This window comes from Terrapene carolina, unplaced genomic scaffold (genome assembly GCF_002925995.2).
Source record: "Terrapene carolina triunguis isolate 2854851 unplaced genomic scaffold, T_m_triunguis-2.0 Scaffold68, whole genome shotgun sequence".
NCBI lineage: Eukaryota > Metazoa > Chordata > Testudines > Emydidae > Terrapene > Terrapene triunguis.
This window is the reverse complement of record NW_020664419.1, coordinates 54,811,325-54,834,500: the sequence shown is the minus strand read 5'-3', so window position 1 is coordinate 54,834,500 and position 23,176 is coordinate 54,811,325. Positions and strand designations below refer to the sequence as shown.

General features: G+C 41.2%; 1 protein-coding gene across 3 annotated transcripts in view; it reads right to left on the bottom strand.

Annotated features, from left to right (window-relative positions):
* The window catches only part of MON2 (MON2 homolog, regulator of endosome-to-Golgi trafficking), a 175,086-nt gene that overhangs the window by 129,781 nt on the left and 22,129 nt on the right, over positions 1-23,176 (bottom strand). For all 3 annotated transcript variants that reach the window (XM_026648770.1, XM_026648771.1, XM_029910836.1), the window contains exons 3-5: positions 18,674-18,801; positions 16,916-17,047; positions 995-1,124 (exon numbers count right to left, since the gene is read on the bottom strand). In XM_026648770.1, coding sequence (XP_026504555.1) covers positions 995-1,124; positions 16,916-17,047; positions 18,674-18,801 — 390 coding nt within the window. The remainder of the gene's footprint in view (positions 1-994; positions 1,125-16,915; positions 17,048-18,673; positions 18,802-23,176) is intronic.

The following is a 23,176-nucleotide window of genomic DNA, read 5'->3' as shown; positions in this document are numbered from 1 at the left end:
TTTATAAGCTGCCCCCCCCCCCCCCCCCAAGATGGATAAGTAAAAATGGAAAATTTTTATGACCCATTCATAAGCCGACCCATTCATAAGCTGACCATTCATAAGCCGACCCATTCAGGGGTCAGCAAACTTTAGCTCCCAGGCCATGAGGATAAGCTGCTGGCAGGCAGAGATGGTTTGTTTACCTCAAGCATTCGCAGGCACGGAGGTAAACCAAAGTAAACAAAGTGTCCCGGCGCGCCAGCTGCTTACCCTGACAGGCCAGGACAGCAACTGGTGGGGACATTTTCTTTTGGAGTAACAAGAGTAACAGGAACACTAGAGTAATTTTTTTGTATTACAGCAGTGCTGAGAGACCCATGGTGAGACTCTGTGCTATGAAACACCAAACTCACAGCCCGAAGAAGAAAGAGACATGGTAACTTCAAGCCACCTTTGTGCTCACCCAATTCTGGGCCACTACACAGCCTTCCAACATAATACAATTTTAGGGTTTTACCTAAGCAGCCAGTCCTTAGCTGCCTACGAATCACAGAACTACTCAATCTCCACAGTTCTACATGCTGTGTCCTTGTCACAACATGACCATACTACCCCCGGCCCCCACCCAAGGATTGCCTTGAAAACCCTAGCCTTAAGGCTGTTTTCTGTAGTCCCTGCATTGGGGAAATTCTGCCCTGGCTTTTAGAGCTTTACACCACTCTGGCCTGTTTATGCAATATAACGGGACTGGAGAGGGGATGAGGATCTCATCATGAATCAGGATCAAGGATCCATTATATTAGATTCTGTACAAACACGGGGGTAAAAGTGCATCCCACCCAACAAAACTGAATGAGCTATGCCTACGATTTTTGCAGCATTTAGAAACTTTCTGTTCTTCAATATATTTATATATTTCAGAATTTAAGCAAGGTAACTATTCCTGTGTTTTTAAATACAGCTCTAGAAAACAGGTTAAAAAACATACAAAAAACAAAAGGAAAACATCTACCTTTGTATCGTTCGTCTTCAAAAACCACTCTCTCAAAAACAACAGTAACTACTTGTCGCACTGTAGCTGCAGCAGTGTTATTTGTGATATTATCTTTCGTGAAGTGAAGTCGAAAGCAAAGAACAATTGCCTGCCATAAACAATTTCCAGTTAATACAATGTATATTTTTTTAGCTAAAACTAATAGTTAACCATAATACTTTTTCCTCAAATTTATCAAGAAGATACCTAGAGATGACATTTTTATTTATTCTTCTGTGTATCTGAAAAGCTGAACTAAAGTTTGATACAAAAAGGATTTCTGAATTGTGCTGTGAAAAAATGTATTTTTATTGTTCCCATGATCTCATGGAAATTAGACACAGTAATATCTAAATTCTGATTTAGAGAGGTGCCAATGAAAACTAATAATTTTACAGGCAATTCAAATACAATAAGTGACCATGTAAAATATAATTTAACACTTATTCCATTAAAATAACTATGTTAAGAGGACATTAAGGTTATATGGTTAGTCACACAAAGGAAATGCCAAAGCTAAAGAGGTATACACAACCTTAACTCTGCCCCTCTTGAATTAGGACATGGTCTAATTACATGATCACACATTCCTCTAAGGCAAGTAATTAAAATACGAACCATAGGGAGAAGTGATGTTATAACCACACTATAGGGTAAGAAGTTGGTTCCTCTTCAAGGTGGTAACACCCCATACAGTAATTATAGTAATTCACAAGATGTTTCTCACAGAAATACACTGAGTTGCATTAATAGTACATATTTTAATAATTTCTTTTTACTGTGTATTTTATATAAAAGTTCTCGTTTGTATGACATAAGTTGTTTTCTCCTGAAATAATTCATTTTATAATTAAATTTACTATTCTATGTTTTTACACTTATGTTGCACTTCAACCATAGTAACATTGCAATGTGTTGTGAGTTGCACAAATATTTAAAAACCTTGTTCGGCTTTCTCTTTCTGTAATTGACTTACGGAGTCTGTTTACATGGCACACACAGATTAGTACACAGTACCAGAAGATACCACACACATAAGTTTCCAGAAAATACTACCTGATACTAAATATATATTTTTAAAATTATAGATGGCACTGATGCTAATGCCTATAGTTAAGGCTGCCTAGAGACTTGTTAAGAATTTGACAGCTATATTCTGTCTGTATTGAGCATGCTCCAGCCAAAGGCTGAGCAAGCTCTTCCCTGCAATTGCTCTTCTTAACTACCAGGGATTGCTGCGATGCCATATAATGAAACAAAGGAGGGAGACTCTCTTGTCTCTGCTCGCATGCTTCAGCTGCTGGCACCAAAAAGGAGGAGGAAGCCACTTGTCTGGAATGAAAAGAGGTGAGGAGGTGGGGGATGCAGAGAGAAGCTGCTGAGAGAAGAGAGAAATGCAGAAGGAGAAGAAACAGGATGTAGGCAGGATGAAGTGTGAGGGATCAAGACAGATAGACTGCAGGGTGGGGAGGGGTGGATGGGGCAGAGAAAGGCTACTGGAATACATTTTAGTGGCAGAGGGGACAGATGGGTTAGACAGAGAAAGAAACATCTGTAACTACTACACCATGCTCCCTCCCAGAACCTGGAATAGAACCCAGGGTTCCTGAGTCTCAACATTCCTCTGCTACCTAGAAAACAGCATGAAATCCAACAGCAAAGTGCCTTCCCTACCCCAACCATCCACCCCATTTAGTGTCTCATCCACAAAAGACAACCAGCTACTGCTATCAGTTACTCCACTCCATTAGCTCTAGTGGTATAGGTCTGTGCATCTAAAGATTCCAGTCCTGCCAGTGAACCATGTGGATGGTCAGTATGTCTCCACATGATAGAAGTTCTGTTTTATCAGTGTGTGCGCCCACGTGCATGCACGCTTTTTTGTTTTGTTTTTTTTGGTTTGTTGATTTTTAAGACTAGGAAATTACACAATAAGACTTAAGCTTGTAAAGTAAAGCACTAGAAAGTTAAGAAATGCCAGAATAAATGTTACCCACACAACCTTAATTTGGCTCTCTTGTGCATATGCATTGTTGTGATAGTATATAGTTATTTAATAAGAAACTATTTTTTTCCACTGGACCCTGCCTCACTCAATGCACAGGATGGAGGATGCTCAATATTCAACACGTGACATGGTATATTTACTGCATGTCTTCCAAATTCTGCATTGAGTACAGAATTCCTAATTTCCTCACAGACTTTTCTTTGGTGCCCACCACAGTAATATCTCACTGCTTCACAAACTTTAATGAACTTCTCTTCACAATACCCCTCAGAGGTAGGGAAATAATATTATCCCTATTCTATAGATGAGAAATAGGCAGAGAGATTAAAGCCAAAAATGTCAAGAATGTCCACTAATTTTCAGTGGCAGAGACCAGGACAGAATTCAGTTTTCCAGGGTGGCATTCAACTGCCCATACTGCAAGACCATTCTTTCTTTTCCCACAATCACCTGCTTGAATTAACTACTCATCTTCCAAACTCAGCAACAAATGAGGCACAGGTTATACAGAAACAGCTTCATGTACTGCACAACCTTCATTTTCTGAGCACCATCCATCCTGTACACTGCATGAGGTTGGGGTCCTGTGGAAAGCATAGTATGTAATTATATACAGTAACTCCTCACTTAACATTGTTCCAGTTAACGTTATTACGTTGGTGATCAATTAGAGAACATGCTTGTTTAAAGTTGTGCAATGCTCCCTTACACATTGTTTGGCAGCCACCTGCTTTGTCCACTGCTTGCAGAAAGAGCAGCCCGTTGCAGCTAGCTGGTGGGGGCTTGGAACCAGGGTGGACTGGCAGCCCCCTCATCAGCTCCCCTAAGTTCCCTGTGCAGCAGCCACCCAGCAGCCTATCAATTGCCAGGCAGTTCAGCTGTCCCTCCCCACACTGCCAAGTGCTGCTCCTGCCCTTTGCCTTGGAGCTGCTCCCGGGAGCCTCCTGCTTGCTGTGCTGGGGAGGTGGGGGAGAAGGGGGGTGCTAATGTCAGGGTGTACCTCTCCCCACCGCTCCTATACCTCATCTCCACAGAACGGAGCGGGACAGGACAGGGCTCAGGACTGAGGGAGCTTGCTGGCAGCAGCTGCTGTCTCAGCTTGCTGATCTACTTAAAAAGGCAGTGTATTTAGAGTGGGGTCAGTGTACTTAAAGGGGCAATGTGCATCTCTCGCACATGGTGTGTCTGTCTGTCTGTCTGTCTCACACACACACACACACACTCTGGGTCTGTCTCTCTCTGCCATGCTGTCTCCCCTCCCTCCATTCGTGCTGCCTTGTAAAGTGTGAGGCTACATTAACAACAATGTGTTGATCCTTGAGGGCTCAGCTGAGTGCTAGTTCATCATTTAGCAGTAAGGCATTCCCTGGGAAATATCCCACCCTCTTCCACCCTCTGACTTCACCACCTCAACCAAGTTTCACAATCATCATTGCTGTGTTCAGTAAATTGTTTAAAATTTATACTGTGTGTGTATATATAAAAATAAATACAAATACAGTCTTTTGTCTGGCGAAATTTTTTTCCCTGGAACCTAACCCCCCTCCCCCCCCTTACATTAATTCTTATGGGGAAATTGGATTCGTTTAACATCGTTTCATTTAAAGCAGCATTTTTCAGGAACATAACTACAACGTTAAGCGAGGAGTTACTGTAATTAAATACTATCATAACGCACAAGGGGGATAAATTAAAGTTGCATGGGCAACCTTAATTCTTGCACTTCCTAACTTTTGAGCACTTGACTTTGTGTCCTTAGTGTTCTTTTAACATAGCTTTTGTGTGTGTAATTTTAGAAAATACCATGTGCTTATGCAACGTAAGATTGCACTGTAATACACAGATTCAAGGAACAGAGTTAAGGTTATGCATTCAACCTTAACTTTTGAATATTTAACTTTGCTATTTTAATGTAATGTTCACAGATTTTTGCGAGGAATTACCTAGGGTGTTTTTTGCTTTGAAGAAAACAAAGATTTGACCATATAGTTTAACTAATAGAAATTTGAATACACAAATATCAGAAAGTTATCCCAACTATACATGTGCAAGATACCAGTAATTAGAAAAAAGGTAATATTTGTACAAATCAAAGAAAAAAATACTGTAAATAAACCAAAACAGCTAGCAGTCTCTGACCCTTCACTAGTCACGTCAATGTAAGTCTCATTCAACTTTGAGACTAAAAATACATCAAATATTTCAGTGCTAACCACACTCAACAAAACCCCATTCACCCTTCTAAGCCTGCATGGGTGATGCTCTTCAGTATTTATTCAAAAGTATGCACTTAAGAGGACTAAGGAGTCAAAAATATCTACTGGGCATGGTTGCAACATGATTTTCAAACACTCTTAACTAGGTCACACAAAAATGATTTTTCTTCAGAAAAAGCCCATGCCCTTATTCTGTGGGGACTACTGCACACCAAATTGCAATTTTCAGATTTCTGCCACTGGCCTTCTCCGGCTTTATTTTAAATCAAAAATACGATGAAGTTTGAAACTTTGAAAGTCAGTCAGAGAAAGAAGCAAGAACGGAACACTGGCTCTCTGGCTCCCAGCCCCTGGGGCATCTCCCTAGGCCTGGGGAACATTTTGGAAGCAATCAGCAGGTGGAAGATCTTCTACCAGATCCTAAGCCTTCCACAATGACAGATATCAATTTGAAACATAAATCCTATCTATCTGGGAACTCTGAGAATCACAGAATATCAGGGTTGGAAGGGACCTCAGGAGGCCATCTAGTCCAACCCCCTGCTCAAAGCAGGACCAATCCCCAGACAGATTTTTACCCCCAGTTCCCTAAATGGCCCCCTCAAGGATTGAACTCACAACTCTGGGTTTAGCAGGCCAATGCTCAAACTACTGAGCTATCCCTCCCCTGCACAATTAACTTAGCTACATGAATACATATGCACCACTGATACATCCTTGTGTGCACACTTACTTGAACTTCATGGAGAAAGATTCACATGCTTGGGATGTGATTTTTCAAAGGCTCATAATTTGATCAAATCAAAACCATTTTTTCCCTGGAACAGGCAATACTTAACTCCTCAATGAGGACTATTTCAATGCTAAATTGCAACTTTCAAAACTTAATCAATTCAGTCAACTCTTTTTTGTTAAAAATATAATGGTTAAATATTTTCCATTTGTTCTTATATTTGCATCCATCATAATATGAGTGCCTACCTCTTACCAACATATGCTTTCCTTTCACTTAAGGATGGCTGAACCATTTCTGTTCATAGATATAAAAATATCACCTTCCAGTAGAGACCAAGCACGAAAAATGTCAACCGGGAATGTTAGTCCGATAAATCTGAGAGGCTGAAAACAGTGGGTTATAATAGAAAATACTGTGTAGTAACTACTGCATACAGAGATGACTAGTGCCTGCAGATAGTAAGGGGGCACAATTTAAACGTTTGCCCCCCAACAGCTTAAGTGACAGCCCCCTACGACCTCCCTCCACCCTCAGCAGCCCCTCCCTCCAGCTTCCAGCTGTTTGCTGCTGCCTCTCCCAGTGGCCACAGCTCCCTGCTTGCCGGCTCCTGCAGTTGACGTGGGGGGAGCCCAGCCACACCATGAGATGAGTGGGGCCAGCAAACACTGGCAAAAATCTGGGGGGAAACACGTGAACCAACATGCCCCCACCCCGCCCCCCCACACACACACACGTTGCCTCTCACTGCATATAACTTTTCTTGTTTAAAAAATTCACACAGCAGTTTAATTTCAGTTGGTGAAAAATACAGAATGTCCAACTATTGTGTTCCTGATGCAGCATTTAACAATCTCTCCTCTTAAGGGATTTCCATTTTCCCTACCAATGATGCTGCTTCTGCTCAAAACACTATCTCTGACAAACGGATAATAATATAGGGTAGGGTTACCATACGTCCGGATTTTCCCGGACATGTCGGGCTTTTTGGTCCTCAAAACCCCGTCTGGGAGGAATTTCCAAAAAGCCGAACATGTCCGGGAAAATAGGGAGGCATGGTAAGGGGACCGCCTCCTCCCCGGAGTTCAACTTTCCCGGCTCCCGCCGCTCTCCCCAGCGCAGCAGCAGCTGGAGCCCAGGAGGAGGCAGCTGCGAGCTGGGATGCCGCCGGCCAGCGCCGCTCGGCCAGGGCAGGGGCTGGGCGTGCTCGGCCGCCGGCCGGGGCTGGGCCGGAGCCGCTCGGCCGGAACCGGGGCCCGAGCTGAGCCGGAGCCGCTGGCACCGGGGTGCTCAGCCGGCGGCTGGAACCAGGGCCCGAGCCGAGCCGGAGCAACCGGGGCTGGGGGTGCTCGGCCGGCGCCCCAGGGCCCAAGCCAGGCCGGAGCCGCCGGGGCCAGAGCCTCTTGGCCGGCCGCCGGAGGGAGCCGCTCAGCCGGGGGGGCCGCATCTCCTCGTGCCCCCCCCCCCAGCCCCAGCCCACCTGCGGCCTGCCTGTTTCAGGCTTCCCGCAAACATTTGATTCGCGGGAAGCAGGGGAGGGGGAGGAGCAGCGGGCAGAGCGTTCAGGGGAGGGTACTTTGGGGAAGGGGCGGAGTTGGGGCAGGGCCTGGGCCCCTTGGAGTGTCCTCTTTTTCAGGGGCTCTAATACAGTTACCCTAATATAGGGATAAAGCCCATTTTGTAAAAACAGGAGAACTTCTGAGATTGAATCTTAGCTTTCACAAAGAAAGACAAGGATGCGAGAGTTAGAAATCAGAAAAGGAACTCCTAAGGCCTGCTATCTTTTGTCTCTCTTACTTCTTCAGCAGAGAATGAAAAAACTACAAACGCAATAGCAGAGAAAGGAATAACTAAGTAACATTAGACATACTGATGTTAAGTGAGGCAAGAGTGGCATGCTCCACAAAGAGTTATTAGTAAATTCCCCCCAAAGGCTGGCTCAGACTAGGAGAGTGATTCAATATAAAGTATTCGTGCAGGGATTGCTATGCTGTTGCATTCAATGTCAACCAAAAAAATAACATCCATATATTTAGTGAAGATGCTAAGGGCACACTTTAGCTCCAATAGTAGTGACTCTCTCGTAGTATGACTGCTTCTGAACTACACTGTATGTGACTGTTTTAGGGGAATATGGATTCATGGCAGATTTCCATTGTTCTTGCTGAAAACATGACATTTTGTAGTGTTAAAAAAAAAAAAGCAAGAGGTCCATCTATTTAAAGTAGAGATTATTTGTGAAACTCCGGAATTTGCTTAAAGCCAGCCAGATTTGCTGTTCTTTAGGACATAGATTAGGGTGTGAAGTACGAAGAATAAAACTCTACCTGAAAGGTTTCTGTTCAAATAACTCTATTGTCACTTTCAACAATGGCTTCTTTACCTCTCAACATAGATTATCCTTTTTTAAAATGTATGTCTGGAAAAAATGAAATTGTGAAAGAGTGCTGAAGAGGTCTTTGGAGTAACTTTGGTGAAGTTATTACCTAAAGAACGGAAAATAATATATTTCATTTTCTCTCTATATAAAAAGTATTTATAAACTATTTGAATGACCTTGATCAGCCTTGCTCTGTGCCAATATCTGTCACTTGGATTGCAGAAATGAAAGCATGAGAGAGTTTTATATTTTAATAACCTCCTAAAACTGACCAAACACTTGATGATCTATGTTATCTGGGGCAGGCTAACTAAACCTTTCTGCATGTAAGTAGGAAGCCTTTACATAATCATCTAGGAAATTAACTTGCTAGAGGCAGCCAGAGTATAGTTTCTACTATATTTTCAAGCTACAAGTCGTGAGCCGTCTGATATCAATATCTTGGAGTTTACACACCTTTTCCCACAGGAAACCAATTGTTCCAATATAAAATTCTTATATGAACTGTGATTTCAGAGCTCAAGGTGTTGTGGGGTCCAGATTTCTTTGCCATAAAAACATGCACACGTGCACAAGATTAATGGATTTAAAGCACTAGGTTATTACTCAATGGAATAGTCCTTTTAAAAAAAATCACTTCTGTAGTCTTACAGTGAGGAATTTCTTATTATGGAGGAACAGTAAAAACAGATGAAAAAGGGTTGAAGCTAAAATAAAACCAGTTATTAAAGTCCAGAGGAAGATGGAAAGACTAAAACAGCAGAACCCAGATTTTTTTCCCTTCCATCCATTGCATTGTATCGATTGGCAAAAAACAAAAAAACACCACACCCTTTTATTTTGTAGGTAAACACTTCTGGATGAAGTCATCTGTCATGATAAATGTGCTAAACAGCATTTTGTTAGGAAAAAATATTCTAATAGTAAAACTTAGACTAAGAAACAAAATTCTTTTTCTAAATACCAATATTTAAAAAAATGTTTTTTTGTGTGTGCTTGCACATGTGGCAAGAAGCCAGAACTTGATCTGCTAGTAATTTTACATAGCCTACCTTTCCTCCAAGTCTAGAGTGGTATTTAAAATGTAACCATTGCCTTCGGCATCAACAATATTTGTCAATACTAGCTTTGTATAAATTAGTTTTGCAGGAGGAGACTTAAGCCTTTCCAGTGATTGCTACATAAGCTACCTTTGCTGTCTTACAGATATTTGTCACTGCAAGGTTAGCCCTTACTAAAAGGCTGTAAACCGATGAAATAATAATGCCAAAAGGAATTTCACTCACACATACTAACTTTTTGTTGCTGGAGTTGACATCCAGACCCAACATGCAAAACATATTCACACTAAAGTGGCAATTCCTGGCTCTTGCAGTCACCAGCTTGTTCCCACTGCTTTGGGGCTTTGCATGTAGCTACCTAAAGTATGGATGTGCCATGGATTTAAAAGTATTTTTCTGTGACGCCAGGAATTAGGTTCTCTCAACTGTCTGAAAGTCACTAAAAGTGAACTGGCAAAATTGTTCAAACATTTTAAATAAAAAATAGGAAACTACAATCATTTCATTTTAAATATTTAGTTGATACATATTTCACTTATATTTGTATTCAATATCCGTGGCCTTGCACTGTCAGTGTATACAATCGACTAAAATCTCTCAAATTAAGCCATGGAATCTTGCTGCTTTGCTGTACTAGGTCATGTTTTAGTATGCACTGTATTAATTAGCAATACATATTACTTCACATATTTATAGGTGATCTGAAAATATGTTTAGAGAGTTACAGCTTTTAGGATCTGCATTAAATTGTTCAAATGACTAGAGTAATGGAGAGACAAGGTGGGTGAGGAAATATCTTTTACTAGATCAACTTCTGTTGCTCGGAGAAGCTTTCAGGCTTCAGAGAGACGAGGAAGAGCTCTTAAAACAAACTTCACCAAACAAGGACACTCCACCAGAGAAGTAGATCGTATCATGGAACAAGTCACTCAAATAACCCAAGAGAACCTTTTTCAATGTGGGGAAAAAACCCTCCGTCCACACACACCTAGCTGTCACCTACCCCACCAGAACCCATACGGGTTATCATTAAACAATTACAACCCATTCTTGATGGGGACCACATCCTGAAAGAAATCTTTCCTGAACCCCCGCTTCTGGTCTTGAAGCAACCCCCCCCCAACCTTGTTGCCAAGGTCCTCATCGGAAGCCAGATCTCCAACGACCAGGATCCGCCAACTCAAAGTGGTGCCAGACTCTGTCAGACCAACAGATGCAAAATGTGCAGACATATCTCAACCTCTATGATTATAGAAGTGCAGGATTGGAAGGGTCCTCAATAGGTCATCTAGTCCAGTCCCTAGCACTCAAGGCAGGATTCAGTAATAACTGAACCATTCCTGACAGGTGTTCATCTAATCTGCTCTTAATTAATCTACAATGAGGGAGATTCCACAACCTCCCTAGGCAGTTTGTTCCGGTGCTTAACTATCCTGACAATAAAGAAGTTTTTCCTAATATCCAACCTAAATCACCCTTGCTGCAATTTAAGACCATTGCTTCTTGTCCTATCCTCGGAAGGAAGAATTTTTCACCTCCTGCTTATAACAACCTTTTATGTATTTGAAAACTGTTTTGTCCCCCCCTCAGTCTTTTCTTCTCCAGACTAAACACATCCATTTTTTTTTTTCAATCTTCTCTTATAGGTAATATTTTCTAAACTTCAATCATTTCTGTTGTTCTCCTCTGGGCTTTCCCCAATTTCCCCACATCTTTCCTGAAATGTGGCACCTAGAACTGGACACAATACTCACGCTGAGGCCTTATCAGTGAGGAGTAGAGTGGAAGAATTACTTCTCGTGTCTTGCTTACAACACACCTGCTAATACACCCAAGAATGATGTTCACTTTTTTTGCAACAGTGTTACATTGTTGTCTCATATTTAGCTTGTGATTAGGGATGTAAATAACGTGTAAAAACAGTAACCATGTAACCGATTAAAATTCTATCGCTTACAGAGTTAAACGTTTACCCGGGGAACTAGGAATGCATGGATCCCCGTTGTTGCCCCCACGCCAGCATCACGGTGCGCCCAGAGTCCTGGCTGCCGGCCGCGGGGCCGGCAGCTCAAAGGGACCCCGGCCGTGGGGCCAGCAGCAAGGTGGGCACTGTGGCAGACCCCAGGCGCTGCAACAGATCCCGGCCGCACCGGGATGCTGAGCAGCAGCGCAGCTACCGCAACGGACCCCTGCCGCAGGGCCACCTGCACACCCGGAGGGACCTCGGCCACAGGGCCACCCGCCCACCTGGAGGGACCCCGGGCAGCAGCTGGGACCCTGGGCGCAGGGCTGGCAGGCACGACGGAGCCCGGTTGTGGAGCCGGCAGCCCAGAGAGAGCCTGGGTTGGGGCTCCTCTTCCCCGACAGCAGCAGGTCCAGGCCGGGGGAGAGGCATCTCTCTCCGCTGCAGCCCTGAGTGCCTGCGTGGCACTTAATAGGCTGCTGCGCAGCCTCACAGCTTAGAGGGAACTTAGGACCCCAGGAGCGTCAGCTGGGACCCTGGGCAGAGTTTAATCGTTAACAGAAACCAATAAGCATCAAGCTTATCAGTTAACTGGTTAAACTCTTACATCCCTGCTTGTGATGCACTATGATCCCTTTCTGCAGTATTCCTTCCTAGGAAGTCATTTCCCATTTTGTATGTGTGCAACTGATTGCTCCTTCCTACGTGGAATACTTTGCATTTGTCTTTACTGAATTTCATCCTATTTACGTGAGACCATTTCTCCAGTTTGTCCAGATCATTTTGAATTTGAATCCTATCCTCCAAAGCACTTGCAACTTCTCTTAGCTTGGTATCATCCACAAACTTTATAAGTGTACTCTCTATGCCATTATCTAAATCATTTATGAAGATATTGAACAAAACCAGACCCAGGACTAATCCCTGAGAGACCCCACTCAATATGTCCTTCCAGCTTGACTGTGAACCACTAACCACTTTCTGGGAGTGGGTTTCCAGCTAGTTGTGCACCCACCTTACAGTAGCTCCTTCTAGGCTATATTTCCCTAGTTTGAGACAGTATCAAAAGCCTTACTAAAGTCAAGATATACCACATATACCACTTCCCCCAGACTCACAAAGCTTGTTACCCTGTCAAAGAAAGCTATTATGTTGGTTTGACACGCTGTTCTGGACAAATCCATGTTGACTATTACTTATCTTATTATCTCCTAGGTGTTTGCAAAAGGATTGCTTGCTTATTTGTTCCATTATCTCTCCAGGTACTGAAGTTAAGATGACTGATCTGTAGTTCCCCACGATGTCCTTATTTCCCTTTTTATAGATTGACACTATATTTGCCCTCTTCCAGTCCTCTGGAATCTCTCCTGTCTGCTATGAGTTTTCAAAGATAATTGCTAATGGCTCATATTTCCTCAGTCAGCTCCCTGAGTGTTCTACATATTTCATCAAGCCATGCCAACTTGAAGTAATTTTTAACTTGATCTTTCACTATTTTAGCCTTAGATACTACCTCATTTTCACAGGTGTTCACTCTCTTAGATGTGCTATCTCTACTAACCTTTTTGGTGAAAACTAAACAAAAAAGTCATTTAGCACTTCTGCCATTTCCACATTTTCTGTTATTGTCTTTCCCCCGCTCATTGAGTAATGGCCTACCCTGTCCTTGGGTCTTCCGCTTGCTTCTAACGTATTTGTAGAATGTGTTCTTGTTACCCTTCATGTGTCTAGCTCAGAAATGGGCAAACTTTTTGGCCCAAGGGCAACATCTGGGTATAGAAATTGTATGGCGGGCCATGAATGCTCACGCAATTGGGGTTGGAGTGCAGGATGAGGTGCGGGCTCTGGCTGGGGGTGCGGGCTCCGGAGTAGAGCCAGAAATGAGGAGTTCAGGGTGCAGGAGGGGGCTCCGGGCGGGGGTACAGGCTCTGGAGTGGTGCTGGGGATGAGGGGTTTGGGGTGTAGAAGGGTGCTCCAGGTTGAGACCAAAGGGTTCGGAGGGCAGGGGGGGGACGGGGGTGGGGGGTTGGGGGGGGGGGGCGCCGATGGCTCCAGGGTGCAGGCTCCAGGCGGCGCTTACCTCAAGCGGCTCTCGAAAGCAGTGGCATGTCTCCCCTCCAGCTCCTACGTGGAGGCACGGCCAGGTGGCTCTGCTGCGTGCTGCCCCATCTGCAGGTGCTGCCCCTGCAGCTCCCATTGGCCGTGGTTCCTGACCAATGGGAGCTGCAGAGGCGGCACTTGGGGCGGGGGCAGCGTGCAGAGCAGAGCCCCCAGGCTGCCCCTACACGTAGGAGCCGGAGGGGGGACACGATGCTGCTTCCGGGAACCACACAGAGCGGCCCCGACCCTGCTCCCGAGTGGGAGCTCGATAACTGGATTAAAACGGCTGGCGGGCCAGATCCGACCGCGAGCTGAAGTTTGCCCACCCCGCTCTAGCTAGTTTAATCTTATTTTGTGCATTGGCCTTTCTGATTTTGTCCCTACATGCTTGTGCTTTTTAAAATATTCAGCCTTCCTAATTTGACCTAGTTTCCACCTTTTGTAGGCCTCTTTTTTGAGTTTCAGATCACTGAAGACCTCCTGGTTAAGCCAGATTGGTCTCTTGCCATATTTCCCATCTTTCCTACAGAGTAAGATATTTTGCTCTTATGCTCTTAATAATGTCTCTCTGAAAAACTGCCAACTCTGTTTTTCCCCTTAGACTTGCTTCCCATGGGATCTTACCTACCAACTCCCTGAGTTTGCTAAAGACTGCCTTCCTGAAATCCATTATCTTTATTCTGTTTTCCCTCCTACCATTCCTTAGAATCATGAACTCTACCATTTCATGGTCATTTTCATCTAAGCTGCCTTCCAGTTTCAAATGCTCAACCAGTTCCTCCCTATTTGTCCAAATCAAATCTAGAACAGCCTCTCCCCTACTGGCTTTCTCCAATGCTTTCCAATAATTTTGTTGGATAATCTGTGCCCTGCTGTATTATTTTCCCAAAGGATGTCTGGGTAGTTGTCCCCTATCACCACCAAGTCCTGTGCTTTGGATGATTTTGTTAGTTTTTTTAAAAAAAAAGCCTCATCTACCTCTTCTTCCTGGTTATATGGTCTACAGTAGACCCCTACCATGACATCACCCTTGTCTTTTACCCCTTCTATCCTTATCCAGAGATTTTCAACAAGTCTGTCTCCTATTTCCATCTGAACCTCAGTGCAAGTGTATCTATCTTTGATCCTTCCCTTTTTTCCCCTGCCTGTCCTTCCTGACTTTCTTCTCTGCAAAATCTCTTGGGCAGATTTTCTGCACCATGCAAGAGCTTTGGGTTGACAATCAGTTTCAAGAAAACTGTGATCATATACCAAGGGGTGGAAGAACCAGTGCCCGACATTACTCCGAAGCATAAATCTCTTTGATTCGTTGACAGCTTTTGCTACTTGGGTTCTATGATCAGCAGGAATCTTGACCCTCAGATTGAACTAACAGAATTGGAAAAACAGCTAAGAATTTCAGGCTATTACAGAACCGTGCATGGAATAACAGCAAATTTCAACTAAGGTGAAGATGCGGATCTATGAGACTTGAGTGCTGTCATTCCTGCTCTATGTTTCAGAAACATGGACAACATATACTAAACACATCAGGAGACTGAACAACTTCCACATGAGATGCTCGTGTAATATTCTGGAAATAAAGTGGGAAGACAAAATACCAAACACAGAGGTGCTGAAGCATGCAGGATTGACACACTTAGAAACTACTATAAAGGAGAAGAGGTTGCAATGGCTCAGTCACGTCAGGAGAATGGGAGGTGACTATATCCTCAAGAATATTTTGTACAGCAAGATTCAAGACAGCTCTAGAAAGCGGAGTTGCCCTTTATGACTGTACCACAATGTGTGCAAAAATTATATGAAATCATTCAACATCAATGTAGACAACGAGGAGGAGCATGCAGTATTCCGTTCAATCTGGAGGGAACATCTGGCACTGGGTACAGGTCAACATGAAGTGGCTTTGATCCAGAGGATGGAAGCAAAGTGAGAAAGAAGAAAGCAGCGTGCTGTAATCTTGGACTCCAACTCAGACAACACATGGATCTGTGAAACTTGTAACACGCTATGTCGCTTTCGAATTGGGCATGTCAACCATAAGCAGATTCTTCAGGCACCTGACTAGACCTTTTACACGTACGCCATGATCCAGTGGATCACCAGTTAGCTGAGCAAGCTGTACCCTTCTACATCAATATTCCAGTCACCATTATCCCACCTAGTCTCTATGATGCCAACTATATTACAGTTGTGTTTATTCAATAGTATTTCTAGTTTTTCCTCTTTATACCCCCCATAGTATTGATGATCAATACTACGCACAACACACCTTTCAAAATGCATGGGTCTTACATATGCCTATCACCACATGTGGTGTACCTCATCCATGCCCCAGTAACAACTATGTGGGTGAAATGAGACAAGCATTATGCTGTCAAATGAACTCTCACAGAAAAATGATAAAAGACAAATGCCATATCACCCGTGGGCGAACATTTTTACAAAGCAACCACTCCATATCTGACCTCTCAGTCCTCATCCTCAAAGGAAAGTAGAACACCAACTTCAAAATATGAGTCTAGGAGCTTAAATTCATAACTTAGTTAGATACTAAAAAATCGTGGACTTAATATAAATCCAGTGTCTTTGTCTCATAACAATGTGTAACCCACTAACCTTTCTTGGTCCTTGGTACAGGTGCTAACTGTCCTCTTCACCATGAATGGTCTCTCTTGCAACATGTGTTAACACCTCTTCTGTTCTACCCTTCTATTAACACCTACCTGTTCTTTTAGCATTTATTTTGGATTTCCTTATTTCAAGCATGTGTACACTCCTGCCCAACTATCAAAATTCTGCCAGCTTCTATTCTTCTGAACTTTGCCACTGATGTTACAACTACCAATGAAGAATAACTGATAGTGGACCATGCTTACTAGATTAAGGCAAGTCACATTTCTCCCAATATTATTTTTTTTAAAATATTTTTCTTTTAACTTATTAAAAAAATACTTGTTACTTGATAGCCTACATATTATAAAATAAGAAGATTTAAAATATGCAACAGATTTCAATTTCTAGTACTCTCACCAGCAGAGTATACACTAGGGTATCACAGCAAGTAATAGTTCCTGATCAGTTAAGCCTGTTAGTTACAATACACAACCAGACAGTAGCAGATTATTTCATCTTGAGCAACTCACTTTACTTTTCCATACTCGAGTTTTCTCTTCTATGAAATAATACTACCCTCCTCCTCGGTAAAGTACTTTGCGATGTTTGAATGAAAGATTCTTTATAAGGACAAAGCATCCTTTTGTATTCACTCTTACATAAAAAGTATTTTTATCTTTACTAAGGACTAAATATTTCAACAAGTGTTTGCAGGATCAGGGCCTATGTTTCGGAAGCAGGTACATAACTTCAGTGGAATGGATTTAGATAAGTAAGTTAGCATGTTAAAATAAATATCACAGTTGCATAAACAAATTCCTACCTTGGAGAGTGCTTCATCATGGACAACTGTATTAGTTGTTAAAAGTACAAGAACCGTCTGAAGTAATTTGAGTTCTTCAAGACTATTTTCCATCAGTTGCCAAAGCATGTTAATAATATTTCCAGCTGCAGCCTATGAAGAAATCATTTGATATATACAATTAAATTTTATATACTTTGTATTTAATACCACGATTACACATACATTTAAAATACATCATTCACATATACTATAGTAAATTCATTTTTTTCCTACAACCATATAAACACACAGGGAATACAATACTAATTTCTTTGTCACAATGGTCCCGGATATCAAGAGACTTACGCGATCAGTTCTCTTCTATTTAAGGCATATATTTTAATCATTTTGTCAACCTGTGTGCACACTTCATTCTTCAACCAGAAGCACAAGTTCTCTTAGAGGAAAAGGCAATTCACTACAAAGTTAATTTGACTACAAACTTCAGTGACCTATATATGCCAGAAAAATATGCCTATTACTCTGTCTAAACACAGCTTTGTATATCTTTTTAATACGTATTACTTTCATGGACTGTTTGACACATACAGTAAAAAGCAGTACTACTAGATGTTACATGTGTATTTAAGACTACGGTAATAGTTGTATGCTATATTATCAAACGGGTGCAAACACCCTGCATAGGGTCTGGAGCCAAAAGAAGGTGAAACTATATACAGAAGTACAGATTTATCAAACCTGCGTAAGTCCAATCCTCTTATATGCATTTGAAACATGGATACTGCTTAAACAAGACATTGGGAGGTTGGAGGCATTTCATATGCATTGCCAGCAGTGACTACTGGGTACAAGATGGTTTGACTTTATCAATAATAGAGATGCATCATTGAAAATTGGCCTCAAGATGACTAGAGTCATCATTGGCCACTGACAGCTGGCTCTTTTTGGTCACGATGTTTGTCTTGGAGACAAAGTCTTCGCATATCAAGCCTTGAAGATTGGACTTGAGGTCAGTAAAGGACACTGCCCAGTCACAGACTGGTGGCAGTCACGCCATTGCCCACAATTAACCTGTACCAGATCAGTAATAAACCTGGGGAGTTCTTAAATACTGCGAATAAAGCTGTGCAGTGTGGTCACGGACACTTGGCGCTACAAACCTCCGCTGTCTAAGCATATTATTGTTGTTACTTATTATACTGAATTCAAGAGCTATGCCATTGAATCTTTAATATAATAATATACTATTCATGCACAGAGACAGGCAGAGTAAAGATTACACTTCTATTCTTAAGTGTGGTACGTACCAACTTTTGAATGCTTAACTGTGCCCTTTTCATACAGCACTACAACCACATTAGCCAAAACAGTTTTTCAAATCAGTCATTTTTATCATGTAAAAGAGGTCTTCCTGGTTTGTGGCATTGATTTCTTGGACTATGTCAATACAAGTTTGGCAATAGTGTTTCCTAGCTAACTGCTGCTGAGCCAGCTAAGGAATCCAACTATTGTAATGGATTCTACAAAAGAATATCTTTCTAAAAAAACAATTATTTTATGTACTTTTCCTTTGGCTCCAACGGGGTGGACTGGATTTTGACAATGATATTTTAAACTCCAAAAAAACATTTTCCACCCGATTATATCCATTTTAATATACATAAATGTGTTTCAGCTTTAGAAAGCAGTCTCATAAGTGTTTTTATCTTTGCTAAAGTACGGAATACTTCAAATATTTCAATACAAGACAATATTTTCATATAACATCCATCTTACCTCTGAAACAACTTCATGTGACATAAGTCTCTGTATGGCTGCTAGACACAGTTGAGTAATCTTTGGTTCCTTTGTTCCACAGCCCATTAGAAACGGCTGAACTACCTCTGAGCTGTTCTCTTTCAATGCTTTTGAACAGAGATAAGGAAAGTTGGTCAACTTTTAACAGTTTGCTGATTTGAACGATGTAAGGCAAATACTTGTTAGTCATAAAACACATGATGAATAATTGTTAAGGTATTCAAATCCTAAACAACAACAAAACCCAGAAAGAATCTCCAATCTTGAAATTTATGGCAGATATTTTTGCACTGAGGAGAAGCAATTGGATTAAGGGTGAGAGAAATGCCAGTACTCTCCTGAATACTTGACCTGCCAATGAGCTTCTTATCCTATCCTCTCTTAACCTTTTCCACAGTGCTCTGATCCCCACATCCCCTCATCCTCCTCACTCTGCCCCATCTTAGTGCATCTCCTCATCTTTGTCTCTCTTTCTCCCTAACCCTCAAACTTCCTTCTAGAGTGACTTTGGTTTGTCCATGGTCATAAGCCTCTTCCAATCTTCACGAAGACCTTTCTTCCCCTTTGGGCTCTGCAAGGAGTTTCAAACTTGCACTCTCTTCAATCTTTTGGATATCCACGTATGGAGCAGTGCATCAAGAAGGTGCTACATGTGTAGCACAAAGAGATGTATACCAATGCAGACAGAGCAGGTGGGAGAAAAAAATCAAAGCAATACTCATCACCAACCACATGGCCCTGTATAGTGTAGTGAGAATGACTGGTCATTTAGAGCCCTATTCACATAAGGATACGATGAGTTTAAGAAAAACAAAAGTTAGTCATTTTTGTACCATAGCTCTTATAAGTAAAACTTATGCTTGTGCTATGACGGCAAATAGCAGACATAAACAGCTTTTTATTTATGTAAAACTCAAAGAAATTTGGAGTATATGTGAGAGTTGTTGTTTTTTTTACTCAATGTTCCAACAACTGATTTGAAAACCGACATCAAGTTAAGAGCAACAAAAAAGTATTTAAAACTGAGGCCTCTTGACTAAAACAACTCAAAAAAAGAGCTAGAGGATTGCTAAAAGCATCTGCTTCCTGTAAGGATGTTATATCCGTGGACTTATAAAGGATCAGACAAAGTGAATGTATTAAACAAATTGCATTCTATAACGGCAGTTTCTTCAGAGACACTACAGGGTAACAAACAATTTATTGACAGACATACAGATCTGGATATTATAGATCCAACATCAAAAGCTTGTTTAAAAATCAGACAGGAAGCCCTGAATGTGTACGAGCACAAGCCACTTTTTAATCCTCAATATTGTGGCTATAAAAAAAATAAACATCAGAATTGAAAATCAGCTATAAAACTCGGTTCTAAGCAAAACAATCTGCTTTTTAAGTCACAGGAACACAAATTTGCATCCAGCGCTAGTGCTCTTCTGCTAAATATTCCACAGTTCTCTAACATGAGTTATAAATTATTGAACAGTGAACTGAAGTGCTTTTATTTATAATTTTTTTCCACAATTGTCATTGAACTCCAAATGACAATTAGAGAAGAAAAATATTGTAAATTTATCCCACACACGCGACTCCCAGTAGAGTCCTGAAAAGGAGTCAAGAGATGATCATTAGGAGACAAGGATAAAAAGCGGAAAAGGTGGTGGACAACTTTAATACAATATCACGCATGTCGTACATTTAAATAAAAAAAGGGTAGGTCTATGCTTACGTCAGCCTGTAGACTGCAGACTCTGCATACCCAGTTAGCACAGGAATAAACAACAGCATTGACAGTGAGGCACAGCTTAGGCGAATAACGAGCCCTACATGCCTGAATCTCTACGATATATACCCTATCCAGCTCTCTACACACCCAAGCAGTGCCTTTCACCGCTACAGTGCTACTTTTAGTTGCATAGCGTCCTGCTGCCTCCACGCTGCCAGAGTCTTTCTCTGCCACGTGTAGCTACGCACCACAGTGAGTGTGAACGAAGCCAGACTTTCACAGCAATATGTACTACATGCCACTGCAAATGTAGACAGGGTCTAAGGAAGTATTTTATCCTACTACAAAGCCCAATCTATCTCGATTTCAGTGGTCCATCTGTACCTAACTTTTGTAGATGGATACAGATATATAATTAAAAAGTGTTTTCTCCAGGTTATTACCAAAACCAGAATCTGGGAGATTAACTCCCATTTTAAAAGCGACAGAGAGAAATTCAGTTGCATCAAGTTTCACTTCCCTTTTATACCCCTAATTAGTCTGCAGAAGGAAGATTGTCAATTTTTAGCAATGTCAAAACTCTTCCAGGAGAAGGCTTAACAATGAACTCAGGTCCTGACAGATTAAAAAACCCTTAGTTTACTTTTGAAATTTATCTACTGTATTTATAATTTCTAAACTATATATATAATTTGATTATGATCTTAAACAGTCCATTCATTATTTTAAAAGAAACATTTCAGTCCACCTTTAAATTTAAATTTTTAAACCTGTAGAGTGGCTAAAAATATTTTGTAATCTGTTCGAGAAAGACAACCGAGTTGGCATCAAAAAATAAAAAAATTCTAATGATGGATCAATGAACTGTCTTGCAAATTTTCCTTAATCCTGTAGCAATAGTAATGTTTGTCTCATCAATTTCTCAACTAAAATATTCTTCAGCTTTAACAGTACACATATATGTACACAGTCTCCATAAAAGGTTGGGGTTTTAAATAGGATATTTGGGAAATCAGACTGGCACTGCCTAAATTTAAATGTGCAAACACTGAGCTAAAGCAAAACCAGAAAATGTTGACATCTTGAAAAACAGAAAAGACTGGCAGAATCTTTAAAGGGACACTATCAAGCATTAGCAAAAGATACAGGCATAGTAAACTCCATGTCATTCTTTATAGCTGTGTTTCCTCTCTTCCCCTCAAGTAATCTCTTTTTGAGAAGTAGTACTGACATAATAGCAAAGCTCAGCTAGTCAACACTCATGAGCAGCGTCAACAAAATCCCCACATGTGGAATATCCACGTTTCCTGAAATTTATTCAGATACTCAGAATCTAAATTTTAGGGCTTTTAAAAAAATGAAGTTTCTAACTTTTGTTGCTGTGTGACAGATATAACGACATACATGAAAATGACTGATTATACAGGGCAAACGTTGAAAGCGCTGACAAATGAACAAGCAAGCCAACTGAAAAGATGGCAAAAATTCTCTCTAATCTTTCAGTTGAAGTCATCTAACTATTGTCACTTACAAGCAAAAATATACCAGACACAAGTATACTTTTTATAATATCAATATCTCTTTAAAATCCCACTTTCAAATGATACAAGAAAACAGTTATTTGAAACCAGAATGGGCCACAGAGGGAATAAAATTCCTTCATCTGAAGAGAATTCTGACCATTTCACCTATCCAGAAAAGTTTGGTGCTTGATGCATTAACCTATGCTCTGGCTTCAAGGGACAGTGAAATAGAAACATCTCAGACTACATTTTAAAGCTCCATCAACCCTGCAACGTATCTAGAAAGATGCTAAGAACACTAAGAACATATTAAATCTCAGTAGAGATAAAACCTGTTGTCTGTAAGGGCTATAGTTTAAGAGGCTGCAAAGAATGTTCAGAGTATAAACTATACAACAATATTGGGTTAAGTCTGCAGCCAGACCATAGAACTGAAGTGCAACCTCCACTCATCTCAATGGACCACTACCTTCAAGGTTTAGTTACCACTATTTGGAGACTCATCTACACTACAAATTGAACCTTGCTTGGCTTTAGCACAACAGTTTCCTGATGAAAGATGCAGCTCCAAACTTATCATAATATGGTTCAGTCTTGTCTGTGAAGACAGGACTAAACTGCAGCATAACTACATATAACACTTGCATGTTATAACAAGATTCCCAGATAATGTACTGACATATTTAATCCCATCTACAAAAACACAAACAGTCAAGGGACCATCATGTCATAACACAGATACGACAAAGTAGGGCAAATAAAAATAAAATAAAAATAAGTCTCTATTCAGAAAACCTTAAAGATTTTTGACAAAAATTCAAATATATTTTTATTGTATCTGCTTACGAGTAGCCCTATAACAACAAATCTGTGTCATTATTGGTGAAGGAAACAAATTATAGTAAACGCATTTCAGTTTAAACTTAAATTAAAAAAAAAGAATTTATGAAATATGAAAAATACTTTAAGAGTGTTCCTTTTAAAAAAAAAGTCTGTCCAGGTATACTCAGAATGCCATGACCTTTCACAATTCTTCAGTCTTGGAATGAAGATGAAAAATTTTACACCATGAACTAGTTTTTTTAAAATGTAAATTGTTTATGTGACTAATACACACCTCTACCCGGATATAACGCTGTCCTTGGGAGCCAAAAAATCTTACCGTGTTATAGATGAAACCGCGTCATATCGAACTTGCTTTGATCCGCCGGAGCGCACAGTCCCGCCCCCCCG